The 20,095-nt window shown below is 34.3% G+C and overlaps 4 protein-coding genes across 4 annotated transcripts; 3 read left to right on the forward strand and 1 right to left on the reverse strand.

Annotated features, from left to right (window-relative positions):
* The first annotated feature begins 1,041 nt into the window (after window positions 1–1,041).
* Window positions 1,042–3,717, forward strand: LOC110816699 (uncharacterized). The gene is made up of 2 exons (XM_022044993.2): window positions 1,042–1,492; window positions 3,378–3,717. Exons 1-2 carry the CDS (start codon window positions 1,189–1,191, stop codon window positions 3,428–3,430), a joined length of 357 nt encoding a protein of 118 aa, XP_021900685.1. The 5' UTR covers window positions 1,042–1,188; the 3' UTR covers window positions 3,431–3,717.
* A 265-nt stretch (window positions 3,718–3,982) lies between these two features.
* Window positions 3,983–6,348, forward strand: UREF (urease accessory protein F). The gene is made up of 2 exons (XM_022044991.2): window positions 3,983–4,617; window positions 5,402–6,348. The coding sequence occupies exon 2, from the start codon at window positions 5,430–5,432 to the stop codon at window positions 6,147–6,149; it is 720 nt and encodes a 239-aa protein (XP_021900683.1). The 5' UTR covers window positions 3,983–4,617; window positions 5,402–5,429; the 3' UTR covers window positions 6,150–6,348.
* Window positions 6,349–9,928: 3,580 nt separating this feature from the next.
* Window positions 9,929–16,258, forward strand: LOC110816661 (UDP-galactose transporter 1). The gene is made up of 5 exons (XM_022044945.2): window positions 9,929–10,478; window positions 12,504–12,753; window positions 12,841–13,048; window positions 15,387–15,618; window positions 15,883–16,258. Exons 1-5 carry the CDS (start codon window positions 10,368–10,370, stop codon window positions 16,102–16,104), a joined length of 1,023 nt encoding a protein of 340 aa, XP_021900637.1. The 5' UTR covers window positions 9,929–10,367; the 3' UTR covers window positions 16,105–16,258.
* A 597-nt stretch (window positions 16,259–16,855) lies between these two features.
* LOC110816692 (Adenine nucleotide alpha hydrolases-like superfamily protein) lies at window positions 16,856–18,712 on the reverse strand. The gene is made up of 3 exons (XM_022044986.2): window positions 17,952–18,712; window positions 17,300–17,421; window positions 16,856–17,204 (listed from the first exon to the last, which is right to left on the reverse strand). Exons 1-3 carry the CDS (start codon window positions 18,324–18,326, stop codon window positions 17,054–17,056), a joined length of 648 nt encoding a protein of 215 aa, XP_021900678.1. The 5' UTR covers window positions 18,327–18,712; the 3' UTR covers window positions 16,856–17,053.
* Window positions 18,713–20,095: the final 1,383 nt, after the last annotated feature.

Here is a 20,095-nt window from a genome sequence, read left to right on the forward strand (position 1 = left end):
TACAAACTATATACATATATTCACTAAATAATATATGTATATATAAATTCAATTCAATTTATACTCTACAAACTATTTACCGTGTAAAATACAAAAAAGAAACAATTTATTGATTGAGAAAATATGTTGAATAATATTTGAAAGCAAAACATCTAACCTATGGTGGAAACCAAATAATGCATGCCATCAATTACGAAGTTACTTACAAATTGTATTATATGTTTACATAATAGAACATAAAATTTTATGTTTTATTTATTTATTGTTGATTGCATAAATTTTTGTTCTATTTTATATTTTTATACGTGATGATTACATTTAAGTATATTTTAATATATATTTAAAAAAAAACAAATGATAGTAATATATAATAATTTATAAAATATTATATTTATAAATATTTCAGTTATAATTTATTGTTTATTAAAATATATTATTTTTGTATATAATAAATGAATAAGTTATGTATTATATGTTCTATTACATTAATTAAAAAAAATTAAGTATCCTATGTAATATGAGATAAATATTATTATTAGCTATTCTAATATTGTGATAATGTTTTAAAACATAGTTCATAAATTTTATGAGGATAAGGTTTGAAATATGCAATATTAGATACGTTGGATAAATTATAAAATTAGTTCATAAGTTTTAGTATTTATTATAATTTAATATTTAGTATTTGTTGTTATATTCTTAATATTTTTTCATAATAATTTACTATTCAATATTTTTTAATTATTTTTTACTATTAATTTTATTAAATTTATTGATTAAATAAAATTAAAATAATTAAATTATATTCGGATACTTTTAAATTAGTTTGAATAAATAATATTAACTAAATAATTAAATTAATAAATTAATAATAATATTAAACATATTTTTTATTATTATTAGTTTAAATAAATAATTAAAAATATTAAAACATAATAAAAAAAATTATTCACCCAAAACAATTACAAATTAAATCATAACAAATTTAAACATTTGAAAATTAATTTAAATATTTATGGTAATATATAACAAATGCAGCGGAATTCACGCTCGCTGGACTGCACCAACTGCGAAAAACTGTTACGCTGGTAGTTCGTTAGGTCAGCCAATTGTAGTCCCGATTCCATCCTTAAAGCCTCAACAGTCAAAACATCTGCCTCCAAAACCCGAAAAACAAACAGCGAAAAAATGGAGGCTGCAAACAAAATTGGAGCACTGGCAACGAGATTAATTGACAATAAAACGGCGATAAACGTGTTCCTGGGCGGATCGTTCTTGGCACTGGGCGTGAGATCGTTGAACCAACAAAAAGACATCGAAGCCCTAGAAGCAGAAAAGGAATCGCTCATCAAGTCCAACAAGGCCATAAGGGAGGCCATGTGGAACTGGAAACAGCAGCTGTTCGCCGAAGCCACCGCCGCCGCAGATAACGCTCTTGTTCCTCTATCCAAACTCAAGGCTATTTACGGCGAAGCCTCTACTCCTCAATCTGGTACTCCTCTCTCTCTCTCTCTCTCTCTCTCTCCATAGACAAACATATACGTAATTAATGTCCTGAAAGTGGATTTTGATGTGCGTAATGAGCAGAAATTGCGGCACTATTTTCTTTTTCGTTGTAATTCCAGAAGTACAAAGAGTTTTATAAGATTTCCACACGATTGGTTAGCCGATTTAGTTTATATGCGCTTGTTTTTCTTTTCTTTTTCTTTTTTTTATACTGTGCTGTTCATTTAGGCAATATTTGTAAAAGACGAATTTTCTTTGTCTAATCTATTTAGAAATTCATACTTATACCAAAGAATATCAAATTTGATAATATTCCAATTGCATTATTTTAATTTTAATTAAAATTTATAATTTATTTTATTTTAATCATAGGCTTAGAATTACTTTTCTGATTTTGGTTTTGTAAATTAAAAATGGGGAGTGGCTTTTCTCTAATCTGCTTTTCATTCACGGTATGCTGTTGGAAGTTTGTAAGATGCTGGTTTTTGTTGTCCCGTTGGTTAATCTATTTTTGTATAAAATCTAACAATCGAGTGGTAGCAAAAGGAGAATCAATCTGAAAATGGGTTGATGCTGCAATTTCAAACATAATATGGTAATTGAGTGAAAATGGTTGAGAATTGAGTTGAACCAAACAATATCATTTAATATGGGACATTGTTAATTGGCTCTGTTGCTGAAGTTTGCCTGTTCTAAGGATGCACTTCTCACAGCAGAATGATTTTCACTGACTTCTAATAATGAGGTTTTTCCTTACAATGTCAATATAGTTATAATTCAAGCAAAATGGATGAGGTTGAGGCTTCTTCTGGTTATGCTAAGCAGCTTGACCCTTGGTTGGTGATTAATGATTATGAAAGTCAGTCTAACTGTGTTATGGGCATAGTATTGTGGATAAAATATGCTGAAGTGATAGGTGCAGTAACTCTACATAATGATGAAGTATTTGAGGTTCTTTGAGTTTTACCTGTTGCACAAATAATAAGGGGGATGGATTAATAGGTGAAATTGCAATATTTTTAAGTAGCTCTTACCGTGACGATGACTGGCACGGAGCCCTGTTGAGCCAGTCATCATTTTGAGCTTTCATTTGCATTTAAATCCAAGTGCCCCTCCCCCATCCTTGATGTTTATTATCAGTTTTTTAATCTCAATTTTGTATCTTCCTTCATTCTTGCTGTTAATGAATTTGGATTTTCCCAGTGGCTGCATGGCAGCAATAAGATAAATAGTTTAGTAATTTATATTAATTTACACGTCCGGTGTTCACCAACTGATGCAATGGTAGTTAACACGATTTGACATTATTACAACGAGACTACCAGGTTAGCTGCGGAAGAGTCTGTCAGTTTTTTTTTTTTAAATTTTATGCATTTTTCTTTTTTTTTTTTGGGTAGTCTGAAATTAATTCGTTAATGTCATAAACTAAGCTATTGTGGCAAAATTAGGGACTTGCCAAAAAAAAAAAGGATTCATAGCAAGGTGGTTATGCTTGTTTGCTTTAGACATGGTTATATATAGTGCTTCCCTTTGTTTCAGAAATAGGAAACAGATCTAAAGAATATTTATTGTGCTAATTCATTTCGTGCATGTTATGGATTCTCTGCCCGTAACACTCTCCATCTTTACTTATTTTTGCTCACTCACACGGGCACAAATACATGTCTTACTGGTTTCCAATTCTACAATTTTCTTAATGCAAGTGGAGCTTGTTTTTTTTTTTTTTTTGCAACAAATTAGTCCTGCTCTTGGACCCTTGGCTTAGTGACATTGAGATGGAATGTCAGCTTGTGACTGATGGGGAAAACACATTTATGCACATATGTTTCCCAGATTACGGGTCATCTAATGGGGTTTAATGATCATTCCAGGAGATGCAGGGAAGGAAGATGTGAAATCACCTGCTTCTAGATTTGTAGTCTGAACATTTGATACTTCTTGAAGATACAAGTATTGCATGGTAGATTGCATATAAGAAAAATTTCAGGCGAGATGAAAAAGCACTTGGGATACATCTTAACTCCACCTTAACCGGCATTCAGAACGGAACACAGGCATGGGGTAGAGTAATAATCCTTCTGTGGGACTCTGCAAAGATGCAAAGAACCTCAGTTTTTCTTGTTCTTGCAAGAACCTTGATGATGGGGTGATTCAGTTTCTTACCGAGACTGTTCTTGAAAATGGTAAAAAGTATTGATGAACTTTTTTTTAGTCTGAAACGTGTGGTAAGTTATAGGTAGAGTGATTTCTTTGATGTTGTTCCAACAATTTTGTGGTTTAAGAGAGTTGCACATTATGTTTAGATAACAATATTGAATGAATAAAGAATTAAGAAAATGCAAAGAGAAAAGTAGTTTTTAAAATGAAAATGGAAGAAAATACTTCAGTTGTTTGAATAATTATTTAAATAATAAATGAAAAGAAATGATTGCTATAATATTTTTGGTTTAATTTGATAAAAATAAAACAATTAATTACAAAGATAATCAAAATAATAAGAACAGAATAAAAATTTTTATATTAAAAGTTTAGTTCATATCATTTGAAGGAAATAGAGAATATGTAGTATTCATAATTGCGCTCTTTTTATCACTAACTACTAATTATGGTTTTTAATTCAAATTGAAAAAAGTGTGACCTTTCTGCAAATAATTCGTCGAACATTCACATAGTCCGCCGGTTTGACGAGATTACGCTGGAATCTGGCTCTTCTCCATGAACCTAAGCAGTCATACTCGCAGCGGAAGAGGTGCTGCCTCTCCAGTGGTTTGGCTTTCGCCCTAACTATGCCCGAAACTTCTGACGAAGTGAGGGCCGGAGTCCAGTTGAAATCTTTGCAATGATTTTCTAATTAAGAGAAAAAAATAATCGTTTTTATCTATTATATTTTACAATTTATTTTTCATGATTCAATTTTCGAACTGATTCTAACACCCTTTTCACAGTTTTGACCGCGGAGGAGATTATCAGGTGACCTTGATGGGGGCAAGATGAGGTGTCTGCCTCCGCATTCTCTTGCTTAGTTACAGCTTCTAAAGATTACTCCCTAAGCGAGGACGGATTTTGGGTCTCCTTCCTGATTAGTTGAGTTTTGAGCGTACACAATAGAAGGTACTGATAATTCTAATAATTTCCTCTGCTGATTGAATCAACGTCTGCTTTTCTGTCACAATTATGCTGTTTCATTCCTGTTTATATCAGTCTCTTTATTTGATTGTCCATATTAAACTGCTTTAGCTTACTAGTCTGCCAGTTTAGTCTATTTGATAAACTCCTAGGGACTTTGCTGTTGCTGATCATTGAAGATTGCTATAGTCTGGGTTTTTTGGTCTGTCAAGCACTCTCTCTGAATCCCTAATCATAAGTATATTTTATTTATCGTTTATGATGGTTGTTTGGCTTTCTTTATTAGTTATTTAATATAATATCACATTTTCATTTAATTGTTTGAGAGATATCAGACTCGAAAACTAAAAATCATGCCGTAATTTTTTTATGAAATTATTAATAGAAATGATATACTTTATCCATGTACCCACTGTACAAAATATTCATTTAGTAGGGCAACTATTAATTTACAATTTGGATAGATAAGGGTGGGTGGGATGTTTAGATTTTGGAACTCTGCTGAAGGTTATGGGAGTATTCAAAACTAGAATGCTCAGTTTTGCGCTTGAGTTATCTGTATACTCTCCCTTCTATATATGGTTTTTCTGCTCGAATTTTACCATTGTTAAACTTTATTCAAACATTATGTTTCATCTTACTTTTGTTGCTATGCATTGTTCTCTTGCATCGTTTTGTGAATTCAAAGGATATAAGTACTTTTTTAATTTCTGTGAAAAGAGTTTCTTGAGGATAAGATTCTGAACCTTCACTGATGCTAAAACCACAGTGTTGACCATATTCTTGAAGAGGAATTGATGGAAATGAATGGAGGAAGCGATGTAAGTGCATCTGCCAACACTCTTCTACAGTGGAGCCAGTGGCAGTTACTTGATTCTATTCTCCCTACAGGTGGTTTTGCTCATTCATTTGGTCTGGAAGCAGCAGTTCATGCGCGAGTAGTTTCGTGTCCTCAGGGTCTTCAAACCTATGTGACTCATGTGTTAGATAACACTGGGAGTTTACTGCTCCCCTTTGTCTACTCTGCGGCTCTGTCTCCAAGTTTAGAAACCTGGCACAAACTTGACAGAATGTTGGATGCAACTTTAACAAATGAAGTTAGTCGAAAGGCATCAGTTTCACAAGGATCAGCACTTATGAGAGTGGCTGCTACTGTTTTCCCAGAAGTCCCCTCCTTCAAAACCATGAGGGATGTGTCTCTGACATCAAGAGCTGTTTCTTTTCATCATGCTCCTATCTTTGGACTCATATGTGGGCTTCTTGGGATAGATAGCGGAACTTCTCAAAGAGCTTACATGTTTGTGACAATGAGAGATGTTATTTCTGCTGCAACAAGATTGAATTTAGTAGGACCAATGGGGGCAGCTGTAATGCAGCATCAGATTTCTCTTGTCGCTGAAGTCCTGACGAAAAAATGGATGGACCGTGTAGCTGAGGATGCTTGCCAAACAGCTCCTTTGCTTGACACTGTACAGGGCTGCCATGGTTATTTGTTCTCTAGATTGTTCTGCTCCTGAAGTCCAGGTAAGCACTTCAATACTTTGGCCACTTTTGTTAGCAATAATATCAGGTTTGCTAATTAACTAGTGAACATGATTTTGTTTTCTAAATCTATAATTCCGTTTCATGGGCATCAAAATGGTAGATGCACCAAATTTATTGTTTTCTATGAAAAGTACACATTATTCTTGCGTACAGAATATATTGTTTAGTGAACATGATTTTGTTTTCTAAATCTATAATTCCGTTTCATGGGCATCAAAATGGTAGATGCACCAAATTTATTGTTTTCTATGAAAAGTACACATTATTCTTGCGTACAGAATATATTGTTTCAAGTCAGCTGAACACAAGAAATTGTGTAGAACTATATCTATTTTTTTTTAAAAAAAATCTGTATCCTATGAGGCATTAATATGCATTTTCTAGGAACAACTGGGGTTCAATTCAAACCGTATTTTTGAGACCCAATGCAGTATGGATCTCTAGTATAGTTACATTGCTATCCCAGGCAGTGGCTCACGGTATTCAATTGACCCTGAATAAAATCCTAACATATATCTTACAAATCCTGATGTTGATTTTGTTTTTTCAGAATATCTTAAGATATCATCTTCTTTAACAAATATGTTGTAGTAGTTGTGTTAGAGAGAAAATAAAATTTCACATTTTAAAATTTTATAGAGGTGAGGGGTTAGGGGAGGTGTGGAATGTGGATGTGGTGCAGAATTTGAATGATTGAGAGTTTGGAGAATATGAAGCGTTGCTTCAGTTTTTCTCCTGTGCTCATGTGGCCTTGAATAGAAATACATTGTTGTGAAAACCAAAGCAAGATGGACAATTCACTGTAAAATCATTTTATGATGTGCTGATGAATTCTAATGGTAACGAGACTATGGTGTTCCCTTATAAATAGATTTGGAAAGTCCATGCTCCGTCAAGAATTGCTTTCTTCACCTGGGAGGCAGGGAGGAAGTGCATTTTGACTATTGATAATCTGATGAGAAGGAATAGAGTAATGGTGAATGCATGTTACTCATGCAAATCGAGCAATCATCTTCTCTTATGGTGTCCTGTCATATATAAATTATGGCCTATGGTTTATAGTTTCTAGGTATTAATTGGGTTGGGCCAGGATTGGCGAAGGAGGAGATTTGGGCTATTTCTTTGTTTGGGGGGGTGGGTGGGGAGAGGATGCATTTTGATTCATAGTTGAAGTTACTTTTGAAAAGGAAGGTACTCAGAAAGCTAATAGTTGGAAAAGAAATGACACCAACAGACACCATTATAAAACACTTTTTAGAGTTAAGAGTTTTTTTTATTTTTATCTTGTTCGATTCACCATTAAATTTTATTCACCAAAAATACCATAATTAATTAAGTTACATTATATATGTTCTATTCATCATGTGATACTGAGTTGTTGTGGGTTGATAAATCAAATTTGCTTCTATTCTGACGAGAAAACCTTATCTTAGAATTCAACAAGAGGAAGAACTTTTCTTTTCTTTAATCACTTTTGGCTAGTTTTTTCGTGGCAGCAGGGACCATGTCTCAGTTAATTTGAAATATGCACCTCGAAAGAAAGTGTATGAGGTTTTGCATTAACCATGCTGCCAACCTAACAGCTTTTTTGGGAAAAAGGAAAAAGACACTGCATCAACCAAAAATTTTATGGACCACTACTTACTCATTTTGTTTGTATGCAACTTGGGCGCCTTAACATTGACATGCAGATAATGTTTTTCTACTTCAAATGCATTTAACTCAAAGGTTTGCGGGTTCTTTATACGCACACGCACACGTTTGATCGTGTTTAAAGAGTTGATGCTCGTGTTAAAATTATTACAAAATAAGGCTGTGTAAGTTATATCATTTTGAATTATTTCATCTCATCTAATGTTATATTAGACTCAAAACTAAACTGCATAATTGAATTTTGATTAATTGGAGTGTTATACTTAACAGGAGAAAAGTCAAATATATATATATATATATTACAAAAAGTGACTGGGAATTTGGCGTACGCACTTATTTTAAAAGGTATATTAATTGATTGGTTTCTGTGCAGCATTTGGCCTAAAAAGGCAAAGACAGATGAATCATTACTTACTAACTTGTTCATTACTCTTTGACTTCTGGCTTCCATTAAATTACCTTCAACTCTTTATGCCTACTCAAAGTGGTGCTAACATGTTTTGCCAAACCCATTTCTCTACCTCTGCTTAAACATGTATAATACTTTCTCACATGCATCACTAGATTCAAGGAAATGTCCCCATAACTTAATTCTTTCTTAGTTCATGACACTACCAATCAAGTCTTATACCGCAAATTTGATGTTGATCCCTATGCATTTATTTACATCCAAGCTTTTAAATTATATTTTCCATTCAATTAGCAGGGTGTAGTGTACAAAAATTATTAAGCATTTTACTATTATAACACGATTACTTATTTTATTATTTTTTACTTCATACGTATATTATTACTCTTTGAAAGCACACTCAATTTATTACCTAAATTACCCAAAAGCTACACAAATAATCACTGACAAGAGAACAAAAAAATCATTTTTTTTTATTGCTTTCTTATTGGTTGTATCGATTTTTGTCCCATTTTTTAGTCATATATACGATTACCACATTTTAAGCACATATTTGGTGTTTTTTTTTTAAATTTTAATAAATGATCAGATGGGTAGTTTATAATAATTTATAAAATATCATACTTTTGTTTAGTTTAAAAAAAATAAAATAATAAAATATAATTCTTACTTACGTTGTAACATAACATAAAACAAGTATTTTAGTTCCTAATTACACAATTAGTTGAATATAAAATCATGAGATTTAAAACCTTATGATATTTATTTTTCGCTAAGTAAAGAATTTAAAAACTCTTCGTGGCGTACGAAGAAAAAGGATATGTTTGGCATATTCTTTGGTGTCAGTTTGCCGAAACAAAAATAACACATTTTTTTATTTCAAGTAAACCTCATTAATTCGCCTTAATTAAAAAAACCCAAACAGGGAGTAATTTACCGTCTAGGTTAGGACACTTTCTACCTATTTTCAAACACCCACGGGCCACGGCAGTGAAATAGGATGGGTGCTTTAATGTCTAATTGATTCACTGTTAGCTAATCATTATTATTATTATTATTAACAACTTTAAAATATTGGTAACATGAGTTTATTAAGAATTATTACAATATTATAATTGAAGAAAAGTAATAATTAACTATTTTAAATATAATTAAACACTAATTTTAAATAATTACATTTTACTTCTATTTTTTTAATTAAATAAACACTTTTAAACCATCTGGGGGGATTGGAGGAGAATCTTTTTTTTACCCCACCAATTTAAATGCACATTAATTGATTTTTAATTACAACATTAATTAACCTTTTTTTTTTTAACTGTACGAAAGCAGTTTTACATGGAATAGAAACAGAAAATTAAACCCCACAAAATCCAATAATGCGATGTAACCGTAAAATTTCTTATTTACTGAACGTCTATGGTACTATTTATATGTATGTATGTATATATAACTCTGGAACTTTGGAAATCTAAATGAACCAGAAATCTATTTTTTTTTTTTAAAGAAATGGATAGGAAATTAGGGTCAACGTCAACGTCGGAGAAAAGTATATTCATTGAATGGCTGCGATTTTGCTGCCTCTAACAGTATGAAGTTCAATCTAGGTTGGGTGGGGGCCCACTTGAGAGAGAAAAACTAGTGTACTATCTCATGCACACGGAAAACACTTAGTTTAAACAAAATTAAAAGAACAGAAAATTAAACGAGAGCATTTTTTAGTTTTAGTTTGCAGAGAGAGAGAGAGAGAGAGAGAGAGAGGAGAAAAGCACATGATTTCAATGGCACGGGAGAAAACGAGAGACGTTTAGGTTCAACCAGACAAACCTCACACAAACACACAAAACAAACCACATGGCAGAAGAGTTTGCCCCCTCCGTTACGCTCTCCTCTTCACATTCTAATTCTAATTAGGGTTTTCTAGTCTCTTTCTTTTTTTTTCTCTGTTGCTTAGCTGCTAATTCAATTGTCCTCTCTCCTATTTCTCTCTCTTTCTCTCTCTCTATCTCACTATTTAGTCCTCGAGAACCCGTGAAGTTTGAGTTGGGTTTGTGTTTTTTTTTCCTTCTCCTTTCTTTTAGTTTGATTTGTTACCTTTGGCGATTTGGAGAGAGAGAAAGATAGAGAAATGGAGGAGGGTTGGTTGTGTCAATGGAGTGTGTTCAGATCTCTTCTGGCAATTCTCCAGTGGTGGGGATTTAACGTCACTGTGATCATCATGAACAAATGGATCTTTCAGGTGTGTTCTTCTTTTTATGGTTGGCAATTTGTGATTTGCTTAATTATGCCGTTTTCTTTGTATTGCAAATTCAATTTTACAATGTTTTGGTCGTTTTGTGTATGTTTTCCTTTATTGATCTAATTGATTTCATTAGCTGGGGAATTCCAGTACTATTATTTCAAATTTAGTCTACTTCTTCTTTGCTGTAATTCAAACGCCAGGAATTCTGGCCACGCCGATCTACACCATGGTTATTATCAGTTCTTTTAATCTCAATTTGTAGCTTCCTCTCATTCTTGCTGTTAACGAATTTGAATTTTCTTCAGTGGCCACGTGGCGGCAGTAAAGATGAATAATTTAGTAATGTATATTAATGTAAATGTTCAGTGTCCGCCAACTGATGCATGGTGCTTAACCCTTTTTCCTGACATTATTATAAGGAGACTGCCAGGTTAGATGGGCGTAACAGTCTGTCAGTTTTTTGTTTTTATGCATTCTTTTTGGGTAATCTGAAATTGATTCCTCGTTTTCGTAAACTAAGCTACTGTAGCACATTAAGGTCGAACTGGTTTAAGGAAATGCATAGAAAAGCTGTTATACTTGTGGCTTTAAACAGTTATATGTAGTGTTTCCCCTTGTTTGAGAAATAAGAAAAAGTTCCAAGGATATTTATGATGCTCAATTCATTTAGTGCCTGTGGAGAGCGTTTAGATGATGGATTCTTCCCATAACATTAGCTCATTTATGTAAAATGTTCATATGAATGAAAGGGAAAGGCAAGCTAGTGGTTGTAAGGGCTGATATAAAGTCGGATGTGTACATATAGCTTGACCCTTGTACTGTGACATTTGAAAGACCTTGAGTTTTTCAGTCTGTAATGTTCTTAGGGCCTTCGGGGTAATGGTTGCTTGAGTGTCATGACAGTTAATTAAGAAAACTTGGAGGATCTGAAGATAAATTGTTTGAGTTCTATGAATCTTTTTTTGGGAATTTATAGTTTAACACATCACAAAGTTGGCTTAATGCGTCACCCAGATGTTCAGAGTTTTTTTTTTGAGACTGTCAAGTGGTCAAAATCTTATTAATGATGTAGCAGCTGCCTTGTTATTGTGTAACTAATAAACCATAGAGGCTGAATGCATCTTCTTAAGTGCTTTATTTTCCTTTATGATCTCCTACATATGTTTTATAAGTAGTTTAGTTATGTTTATCTGATGAAAAATAGATATACAAAATTTTTTATTTCTTTTAACTTTTGAAAAAGAAAAATCAGAAGGGCCCTTTTAATCAAACTTTATTTATTGAGTGCTGGATTAGCATGCCCATTTTTAGTTCTCTTGATATTTTTAACTATTTCAAGGCTTTTTACAAAAAAAAATTGATTCAACTTACAGTTGTATTAACTTAGATGAAGTTCCAATTCTCAAGGCTTTAGGGTTTGATTCTAGTTGTTTGTTGGACCTGGAAATAAAATTTGAAAATGTTGGGCAAACTGTATCTTGTTTTGTCTTTTATGTATATCATTTTTGTTAGTCAGCTACATTTTTCTAGGACATTTTAGTTATTTACGGAGGAACCTGCCATTAGGCCCAAATGATAGGTCTGATTTAGTTTTTGTTGGATATATTAAATAGCAGGCAAACCCTGATTCACCTGCATGGGGTTATCAATTGTGATTCTGAAAAAGTTTTGTTGATCTTTGATAAGTGGCTTCCAAGGGTATAGTTTGATCAAGAGCTAAAACATTGCGTTCCGTGCCAGTAAAGTGAGAGACCTTTGACTGAACTTATTTTGCTATTCTATGATGTAGTTTCATTCTGAACGATTTGCTGATGAATAATAATTAGCCCATATCAACTTGGCAGTTGCTTTCTTATTAAGTTATTCAATTGATACCTAAGCTCATCCATTTGTCAACTGTTTCCCTATTGGTGATTAAACATTCACCACATTTTTATTTCAACTGATTACTGTTAAATGAAGTTGTTTGATGTGCATGGGTATGGTTAGTCTCTGAAATTTTGCTTTGTTTACCTTCCATAGAAATTGGATTTCAAATTTCCTCTGTCAGTATCATGCGTTCACTTCATCTGCTCATCCATTGGAGCATATATGGTAATCAAGGTACTGAAGCTTAAACCACTGATCGTGGTTGATCCAGAAGATCGTTGGAGGAGGATATTTCCCATGTCTTTTGTATTCTGTATTAACATAGTGTTGGGGAATGTAAGCTTACGATATATTCCAGTTTCTTTTATGCAGACAATAAAGTCATTCACCCCTGCAACTACAGGTCAGGCTCAGGATCTCAACACAAGCTATCTCTTTCATTCTGTATTCTAGTGTCACAATTGTATCTGACCTCAATGCATTTGGACAGTTGTTTTGCAGTGGCTTGTTTGGAGAAAATACTTTGACTGGCGCATTTGGGCTTCTTTGGTGCCCATTGTTGGAGGAATACTCCTGACATCTGTTACAGAGCTTAGTTTTAATATGTTCGGATTCTGTGCTGCCTTGTTTGGATGTTTGGCTACTTCTACAAAGACTATCCTTGCTGAGTCTTTACTGCATGGATACAAGTTCGATAGGTATTTTCTATGTCGTCGTTGTTGTCTTTACCTATTCTTATAGCTTTGCTTCATTATTATGAATGCCACAATAGAATTATGTGAACGTCAGATAAAAAGGATGGCAAGAGTCTTAATCTAGCCAATATGTTTAAATTTTTAACTTTTTATTGCTTGAAGTTTATATATGGATGAGTTTTTGCAAATTAGGTTCTTTGTTAACGTCGTAGAATAGCCTGGTTGGCAGCCTATCTTGTTTGTAAAGCAGGATAGGCAGCTTTGGGGAAATTATGTAGGCAGATAATTGTTTACATCAGCTAATGCTGAAGGTATGAACTTGCCTGGCCATAATTATGATACTTTAGTTTACATATATCTGGAACAAATGATTTCCACAAAAAAGTATGGAGTTCATTTGTAAATTACAATTTTTTTAGATCATTCCAAGTTATGGAAATTATTTTGAAATATTCTTTTTGAATTGAGGAAGTCCATCTTTAATTCTGTTAAACATGGTGGACTTTGAAAATCACATGTTACCAAACATATTGTTAGACAGAAAAAAGAGAACAAATTTATATAGAAGAAAATAAGGTCTCCTCTACAAAAACCAGAACAAGAAAGACAAGAAAGGAACATAAAGCGACATGTCCTGAAATGCAACATGGCAATTCAGTCCCATTATAAAGAAGCGAAAGAAACCCCTTTGAAAGCAAACAATGTTTCTTAACCCAAAGTGAAATGGCATTATAGGAGTTGATCTGGAAGATTTTTGCACTTGTTTCCAACCATAAATCCATATCCTAACAAAGAGAGCCCCTTTCCATAACCTCTTTAGTTTCACCTCTTCTCCTAAATCCTCAAGTATTTGAACAAGTGAAGACATCTAGGGTAGAGGGGCAAATCCAAAAACTCCGAAGAAAAAACTACCAGAGCCAATTCCATAGCTTTTAAGGCACATTACAAGAGACAAACAAATGGCTATTGGATTCATAACTCCAGAAACACAACATGCTAACATTCAGCAATAACACTCCATTAAGTATGCGAGCTTGCAGCAAATACTTACTCTTAATCCAATTTAGTATAGTAGTCCAAATGGAAACCTTAAATGTAGGAGGATTTTTCACCTTCCAAGAACTAGTGACAGTTATTTTCCTTTCCAAATATGATTAGTCAATGGTATTCCATGAAATATTCTAATCGTCATTTTGCATCAAAATTAATTTTTCTTTGCAAATAAATTTCTGATTCAATTCCCGACAAATGAAATGAAATTTAATTGTGCATTTGTTCCATAGAAGTTGTTCTTTTAACATTGACAAAATCGTTCTAAACCAAGCCTTAAACAAATAGAACTGAAAGTTCTGTGGCACTAGATCATCTGGCTCGTCCATTTATGTTGCCTTTGGGTCAGTAGTTTTTTTTTTTGTTAAAATTGTATATTACACTTTGTATCTTCTTAGTGGCCACTGAGGATGTTTCCAGTTCTTTTTTTTTTTTAAGTATAAAGTGTACTGTTTCCAGTTGTTCTGACTTATGAGTGCGGTTCAAGATTGTTGCCAAGAGTTTTTAATGTCAGGCAATTATATTTTGGTGTAGACTGGGAATTGCCTTTTGCTCTAGATTTCCATTTTGTTTTCGCACATATTACAAGACTAACGACCTTGGATTAGGGAAAAAGGGAAGTATGTTTGTGCTTATTGTATGCAATATGCTTATGGTGTGGGAGGACAGCTAGGATTCTTGGTCCTGTTTTGTCATAGGAGCCATTGTTTATCAATTTCTGGTTACTGCCTTGGATAACTTGATCGGGGTTATGGGTGCTTATCTGTTAAGGTTTAATATGTTCATCAAGTCTAACACCATAGCGACGTATTTAAGATTTTAAGTCCGGTGTGATATTTTAAAACAAACGTTATGTTTGATTCTATGCCTGTGTTCTTGACCAGATGTTTCCTTAAATTCTGTCCTGGATGTCATGGAACTAAAAAAGATAACCCCTCTCTCTTGGGTTTGCCTTGGGTTCTTCTTTCTCATATTTAATGAGGTAGACATGCCTTCATTCTGTGAGAAGGAAGGCGGAGGTGATAATATTTGAGCATGAAGCCCATATTAAAAATTGACATAGGTGATGCTATCTCTTTCTAATTCTTTCATTTACAACAACTTAAATTATGCCAAGAAATTGAATTGCTTTAGCTTGACTTCTGGAATAGTGTGGGCCTTACTTGGTATATCTCTTATCCTATGAATGCTGTATAACATGTGCATCCATGCATGGATGAAACTTTTAACCATGACTTATAACCTCATACTTCACTGAGTTTTCTTTTCCTTTTGGTGTGTACTTGTGTAGTATAAACACTGTATACTACATGGCACCTTTTGCAACCCTAATATTGGGAGTGCCGGCTATGCTACTCGAAGGCAATGGAGTTCTGGATTGGTTTCATGCCCACCCGTTTCCTTGGTCATCTCTTATCATTATTTTCAGCTCTGGGGTGCTGGCTTTCTGTCTCAACTTCTCCATCTTCTATGTTATTCATTCCACAACTGCAGTTACCTTTAACGTTGCTGGAAACCTTAAGGTGAGACATCAGATTCTTAGCATTATTACTATGCTAAGTTAATGTTTATCATTGTTGAATGCGACTGGACTTATGCTGCTCTTCTTTACTGAGCATACAGTTTTTTCAATTAATTGGGTAAAATGTTTATACCCTTAATTTTTGTGGTTCCATCCCATCTTATTAGATTGTGCAGACTTCATAGCCTGTTTTGGAATTGTATCTGGCTAATCTATTTCCTGGTCTATCAGGTTTGCTTATTGGCTTTATGTTTATTCCGTGCAGGTTGCAGTTGCTGTTTTGGTGTCCTGGTTGATATTCCGGAACCCGATATCAAGTTTAAATGCTGTTGGATGTGCTATCACACTTTTAGGATGTACATTCTATGGGTATGTGAGACACATGCTCTCCCAACAACCACCCGGCACTCCTCGAACACCAAGGACCCCAAAGAATAGGATCGAGCTACTTCCCCTTGTAAATGATAAATTGGATGATAAAGTCTAACTAAGAGGTGCCTGAGGCTTGAGGTTCTTTGCTGTTGGAGGTCATTGATACAATCTTAAACGGGGGGGGAGTCTTGTGAAGGAGGGAGCCACTTTACGTGTGAATTTCCATCAGATTACTCAAAAATTTTCTAATATATGTCCTTTTTGTCTTACTCACGATTGCCTTCTAACAAATATATACTAGCAAATGATAATTACAAACTGCTAGCAGGGGTGGAGTATAGCTTTTAGCACAGCAGTGTGATACACTTTGGATTCAGTTCTAGGCGGTATCTGAATCCCTTGGCTTCTTAGCATTCACTTGATCGAGTAATATGAAACGCCCGTATTTTCCATAATGATTGTCTCTATGATGCATAATTTAATATTTGGACATTTCTTTATAGAATCTACTAAAAAAACTGTGGATTAATTTGTTCATGTCCGTGGTCTGGGGATCACTTGTAGCATCCAGCATATTCAGCTTTAGAAGAGTGCAAAACATAGTCTGCAACGGTAGCATGCTGTGAATTTATGAATACTCTTCTGGGTTTTAGAAGCCAAGATTTATTAAATAATTATGAAATATTAGAAAATTAATTCAACGCATGCTACTTGGGGACACCATAATAGCACCCGTGAAACTTTTGTCTGCCAATCAGGGCAATTACTGCAGGGACCTCATTGCAAGAAATCTTAGGTGAATTCTGCCACTCTTTAATGGCAGCTTTAATTTGCTACCCACAGACCCCTGCTGCTACAGTAACAGCTTTATAATTTACTGCCTTCAGTCATCTGGATTATCAATAGTAACAGTCGTAATTAATTATACACTGCTTATCAATGATATAGAAAGAAGAAAGTTGTAGTTAGTAGTTAAAGGTGGGGATGAGACTAGAAACTAATAATACAGGCCATTTTCCCAAATACTATCTTATGCTTCCAAAGCCTTTTTGCTTTGAACCCATCTAAGCCAACAGCCAGAAATCCTTCTGCCACCTGGTGCTGATAAGGTAACCACCCATGCCTTTGCTCTGCTTCTTTACTCCTATTGTCAAGCAATCAGCACCATTGATGCACTGTTGTACAAATTCCTCCGACCTATTGGTCCCACAGAGGCTGCATTAAGAGAGTGATGATGGTCAAGATGAAAGGAGAGTTAAGATCTAGGGGTGGAGAATGCAAGATGGCATAAGTAGGGAGGAGAGACCCACCAGTTGATGAGGGCAGAGGATTTCTTCTGACCCAGAACCAGTACAGACACCTCCAGTTTCTTCACTTGGCTCATCACGGTCGCCAGCTTTGGTCCTTGGATGACCAAAACTTCTACTTCCACCTGAACATTTGAATTACCCAAGTAAAAGATGAAGTCAAGGACATAATCAGATTCATTAAGCACACCCACATCACCATCATACTATACATATATATAGCTCCTTTTTAAAAAAGCAAGATAGAAATTAAAAAAAAAAAAATAAATCTGGGTTCTGGAAAGTAAAAGATAAACGATCAAAAGAACTGAAACTGGTAAAGTTGTTCCCCACTTCCCCCTTCAAAAGAATAGAATCGCAGTAACATGAGGTGAAAAGGAATGGTTAAAACTATAGTAAAACATAAAATAACCAGAGATACCGCCTCTCGCCAAAAAAAAAAAAAAGAAAGAAGGGATCAACTGGGATCTATCAAACACAACAAAAAATGCATGTTTTCTGTAGGCAAATTGTATAATTACCCCTAAAAAACAGAGCAAACCATGAACACTAGTGTTTAACTTGGTGGGAAGCGTGGGGAGGAACAGAAAATTTAGCGGTTGAGCATTGAAGACCCATCAAAACCCACTTCCTCATGAGCATATATTTTACGTACCTCAGGTCTACAAGCCTTGCAAAGCGAGCCAAGCGAGTGAGCAAGGTTAGGCGTCGAAGAAGTACTAGTCTCATGGGAGGCATTATGTGCAGGATGAATAACATGCAGAAGAGTAAGCAAATCAGCCTTATTAGCCACATGAGTCAATGCCCACATCATAGCGTGCTTAGAATGCGATGCTTCATCCACAACAACCATCACTCTCTTCTTCATTACCAAGCCACCATTGTTGTTGTCACCACCAAGCCCCTCCATTTGGCTCAATCTTCTCTCCCCTCTAAAACCGCCGTTACTGTAATTGTTCTTCCCACCCCACCTCCTCGATGTTGATCTCCAAACTTCTCTACCACTCAGTTGTCTTAAAAACGAAGGCATTATCACTCCCCCCTTCTTCTAAAATTGTGCTTTATATTAGCCGGAAATATCAATTATGGATTGTTCCTAGCTCGTGATTGACAATTGACAAGACCCAGTAAGGTCAGCTCTTCCTTGTGTAGAGAGATTGAGAAGGTGGGTAAGGTCGGGAAGTACAGAGGTTTTTAATTTCAATGCAGAGAAAGAGAGAGACCAAAAGATTGATGAATTGAGGGGGGAAAGTTAAAGAGGAGGTGGTGGTGGTGATGATGATGATGCCAACGCAGGCTATAAAGTTCACGGGAATCACTGTCTTTACTCTTAACTACAGTCTGAGCTATAAAACAGTAAATAATGGTGCTGGTCAGTTTTTGATGATGAAAGAGAGGATTCTCTCTGTACTATACTCTACAACTCACCTCACATCTGTTTCTGATTCCCCTCATCAATTATTTATAATAAAGAAAATCTTAAAGATTTTATTTTAAAGAAAGAATTTCTTTTAATTTCTGATTATCTGCATCCGGTGGGGGGAGGGTATCATATTATTATTATTATTATTATATGATAATGTTTGGATTAAATAAAAAGTAATATTTCTTTTTAACATAACAACAGAAAAGAGCCATGCATAGAGCATTGTGGTCCATGTCTGGGTGGGACTTCATTGAGTTCAAATTGCTGTAATTAAAAATTAAGCGTACCATATTTTTGTCAGGTGATCCCCCCCCCCCCCCCCCCCCCATGGGCTGCTTCAACTTTAAAAGATGCCCAGCAGTCATGGTAAGGTCTTTTAGTTTTGGATCTGTTCCAATTTTCTGTAAATTGCAATGTCAATATGGGTATCTCAATTTCTTCTTCCGAATAAACAATGGGCATTTTGTACCATTAGTTTTTAAGTCATTTTCAAAGTACAAGTAACATGGGAATTATCACGAGTTTTTTAATGTATACAAAAAAATTCAAATTAAAGTTAAAAAAATAAAATTTGCTTTTCATAACAATTTTTCCCAACTTGCGAGAGAGGAAACAATTGTTTTCTTTTGCAGCTTCTCCCATTCACTCAGTTTGTCAGTAAAACAATCTGACCACCTCAACAGGCTCAAATAATAATTAACATGCAATTTTTAAATAATTTATTTTGGTAATTTTAGGGGGAAATGTCAGAAAGTGGGCCCTCGTGAATTGAGGTGAATCAAGTCAGAACCCTGCTGGTCGTACTTCCAAATAATTGCCCCCGGCTGAGACGCTAATACTGCTCCCATCACCGAAAATACAATTTTAACCCTCATAACTATTCAAATTTACCCATTACCCCTTCATTTTTACTCTTGTTTTTTTCTTCTGTTTTTGTTTTTGTAACTCCAATGCTCCAATCACAACTTATACTTTTTAACTTTGACTAGCTTCTTCCCCTTGTTTCTATATATATATATATATTTTTCGAGAGTATGTATTATATTTTATTAAATTAAATTTATTTTTATATACACAATATATTGTAAGTATTGATGTATTTTTGTGTTAAATTCATCTGATCTCCTCCATTTCAAGGATAGTGTAGTTTGGCTTTGTGGAATGAGAAGAGACTCCTAACTTTCGGGCCGTGGGGTTACTAGATAATGGAGTTATCTCAGATATATTATTCTTATCAATTTGAGTCATCATAATGATTTAATCTCGGATTTTGTTGTAATCTTATTAGAAAGTTTTACGTATTTTTTTTAAAAAATAAAACCTCAAATTTAATCAATTAAAATATGAAAGAGTAAAAGGAGTACAAAAAAAGA

This window comes from Carica papaya, chromosome 1 (genome assembly GCF_054855325.1).
Source record: "Carica papaya isolate Zhongbai chromosome 1, ASM5485532v1, whole genome shotgun sequence".
In the NCBI taxonomy this organism is placed as follows: domain Eukaryota; kingdom Viridiplantae; phylum Streptophyta; class Magnoliopsida; order Brassicales; family Caricaceae; genus Carica; species Carica papaya.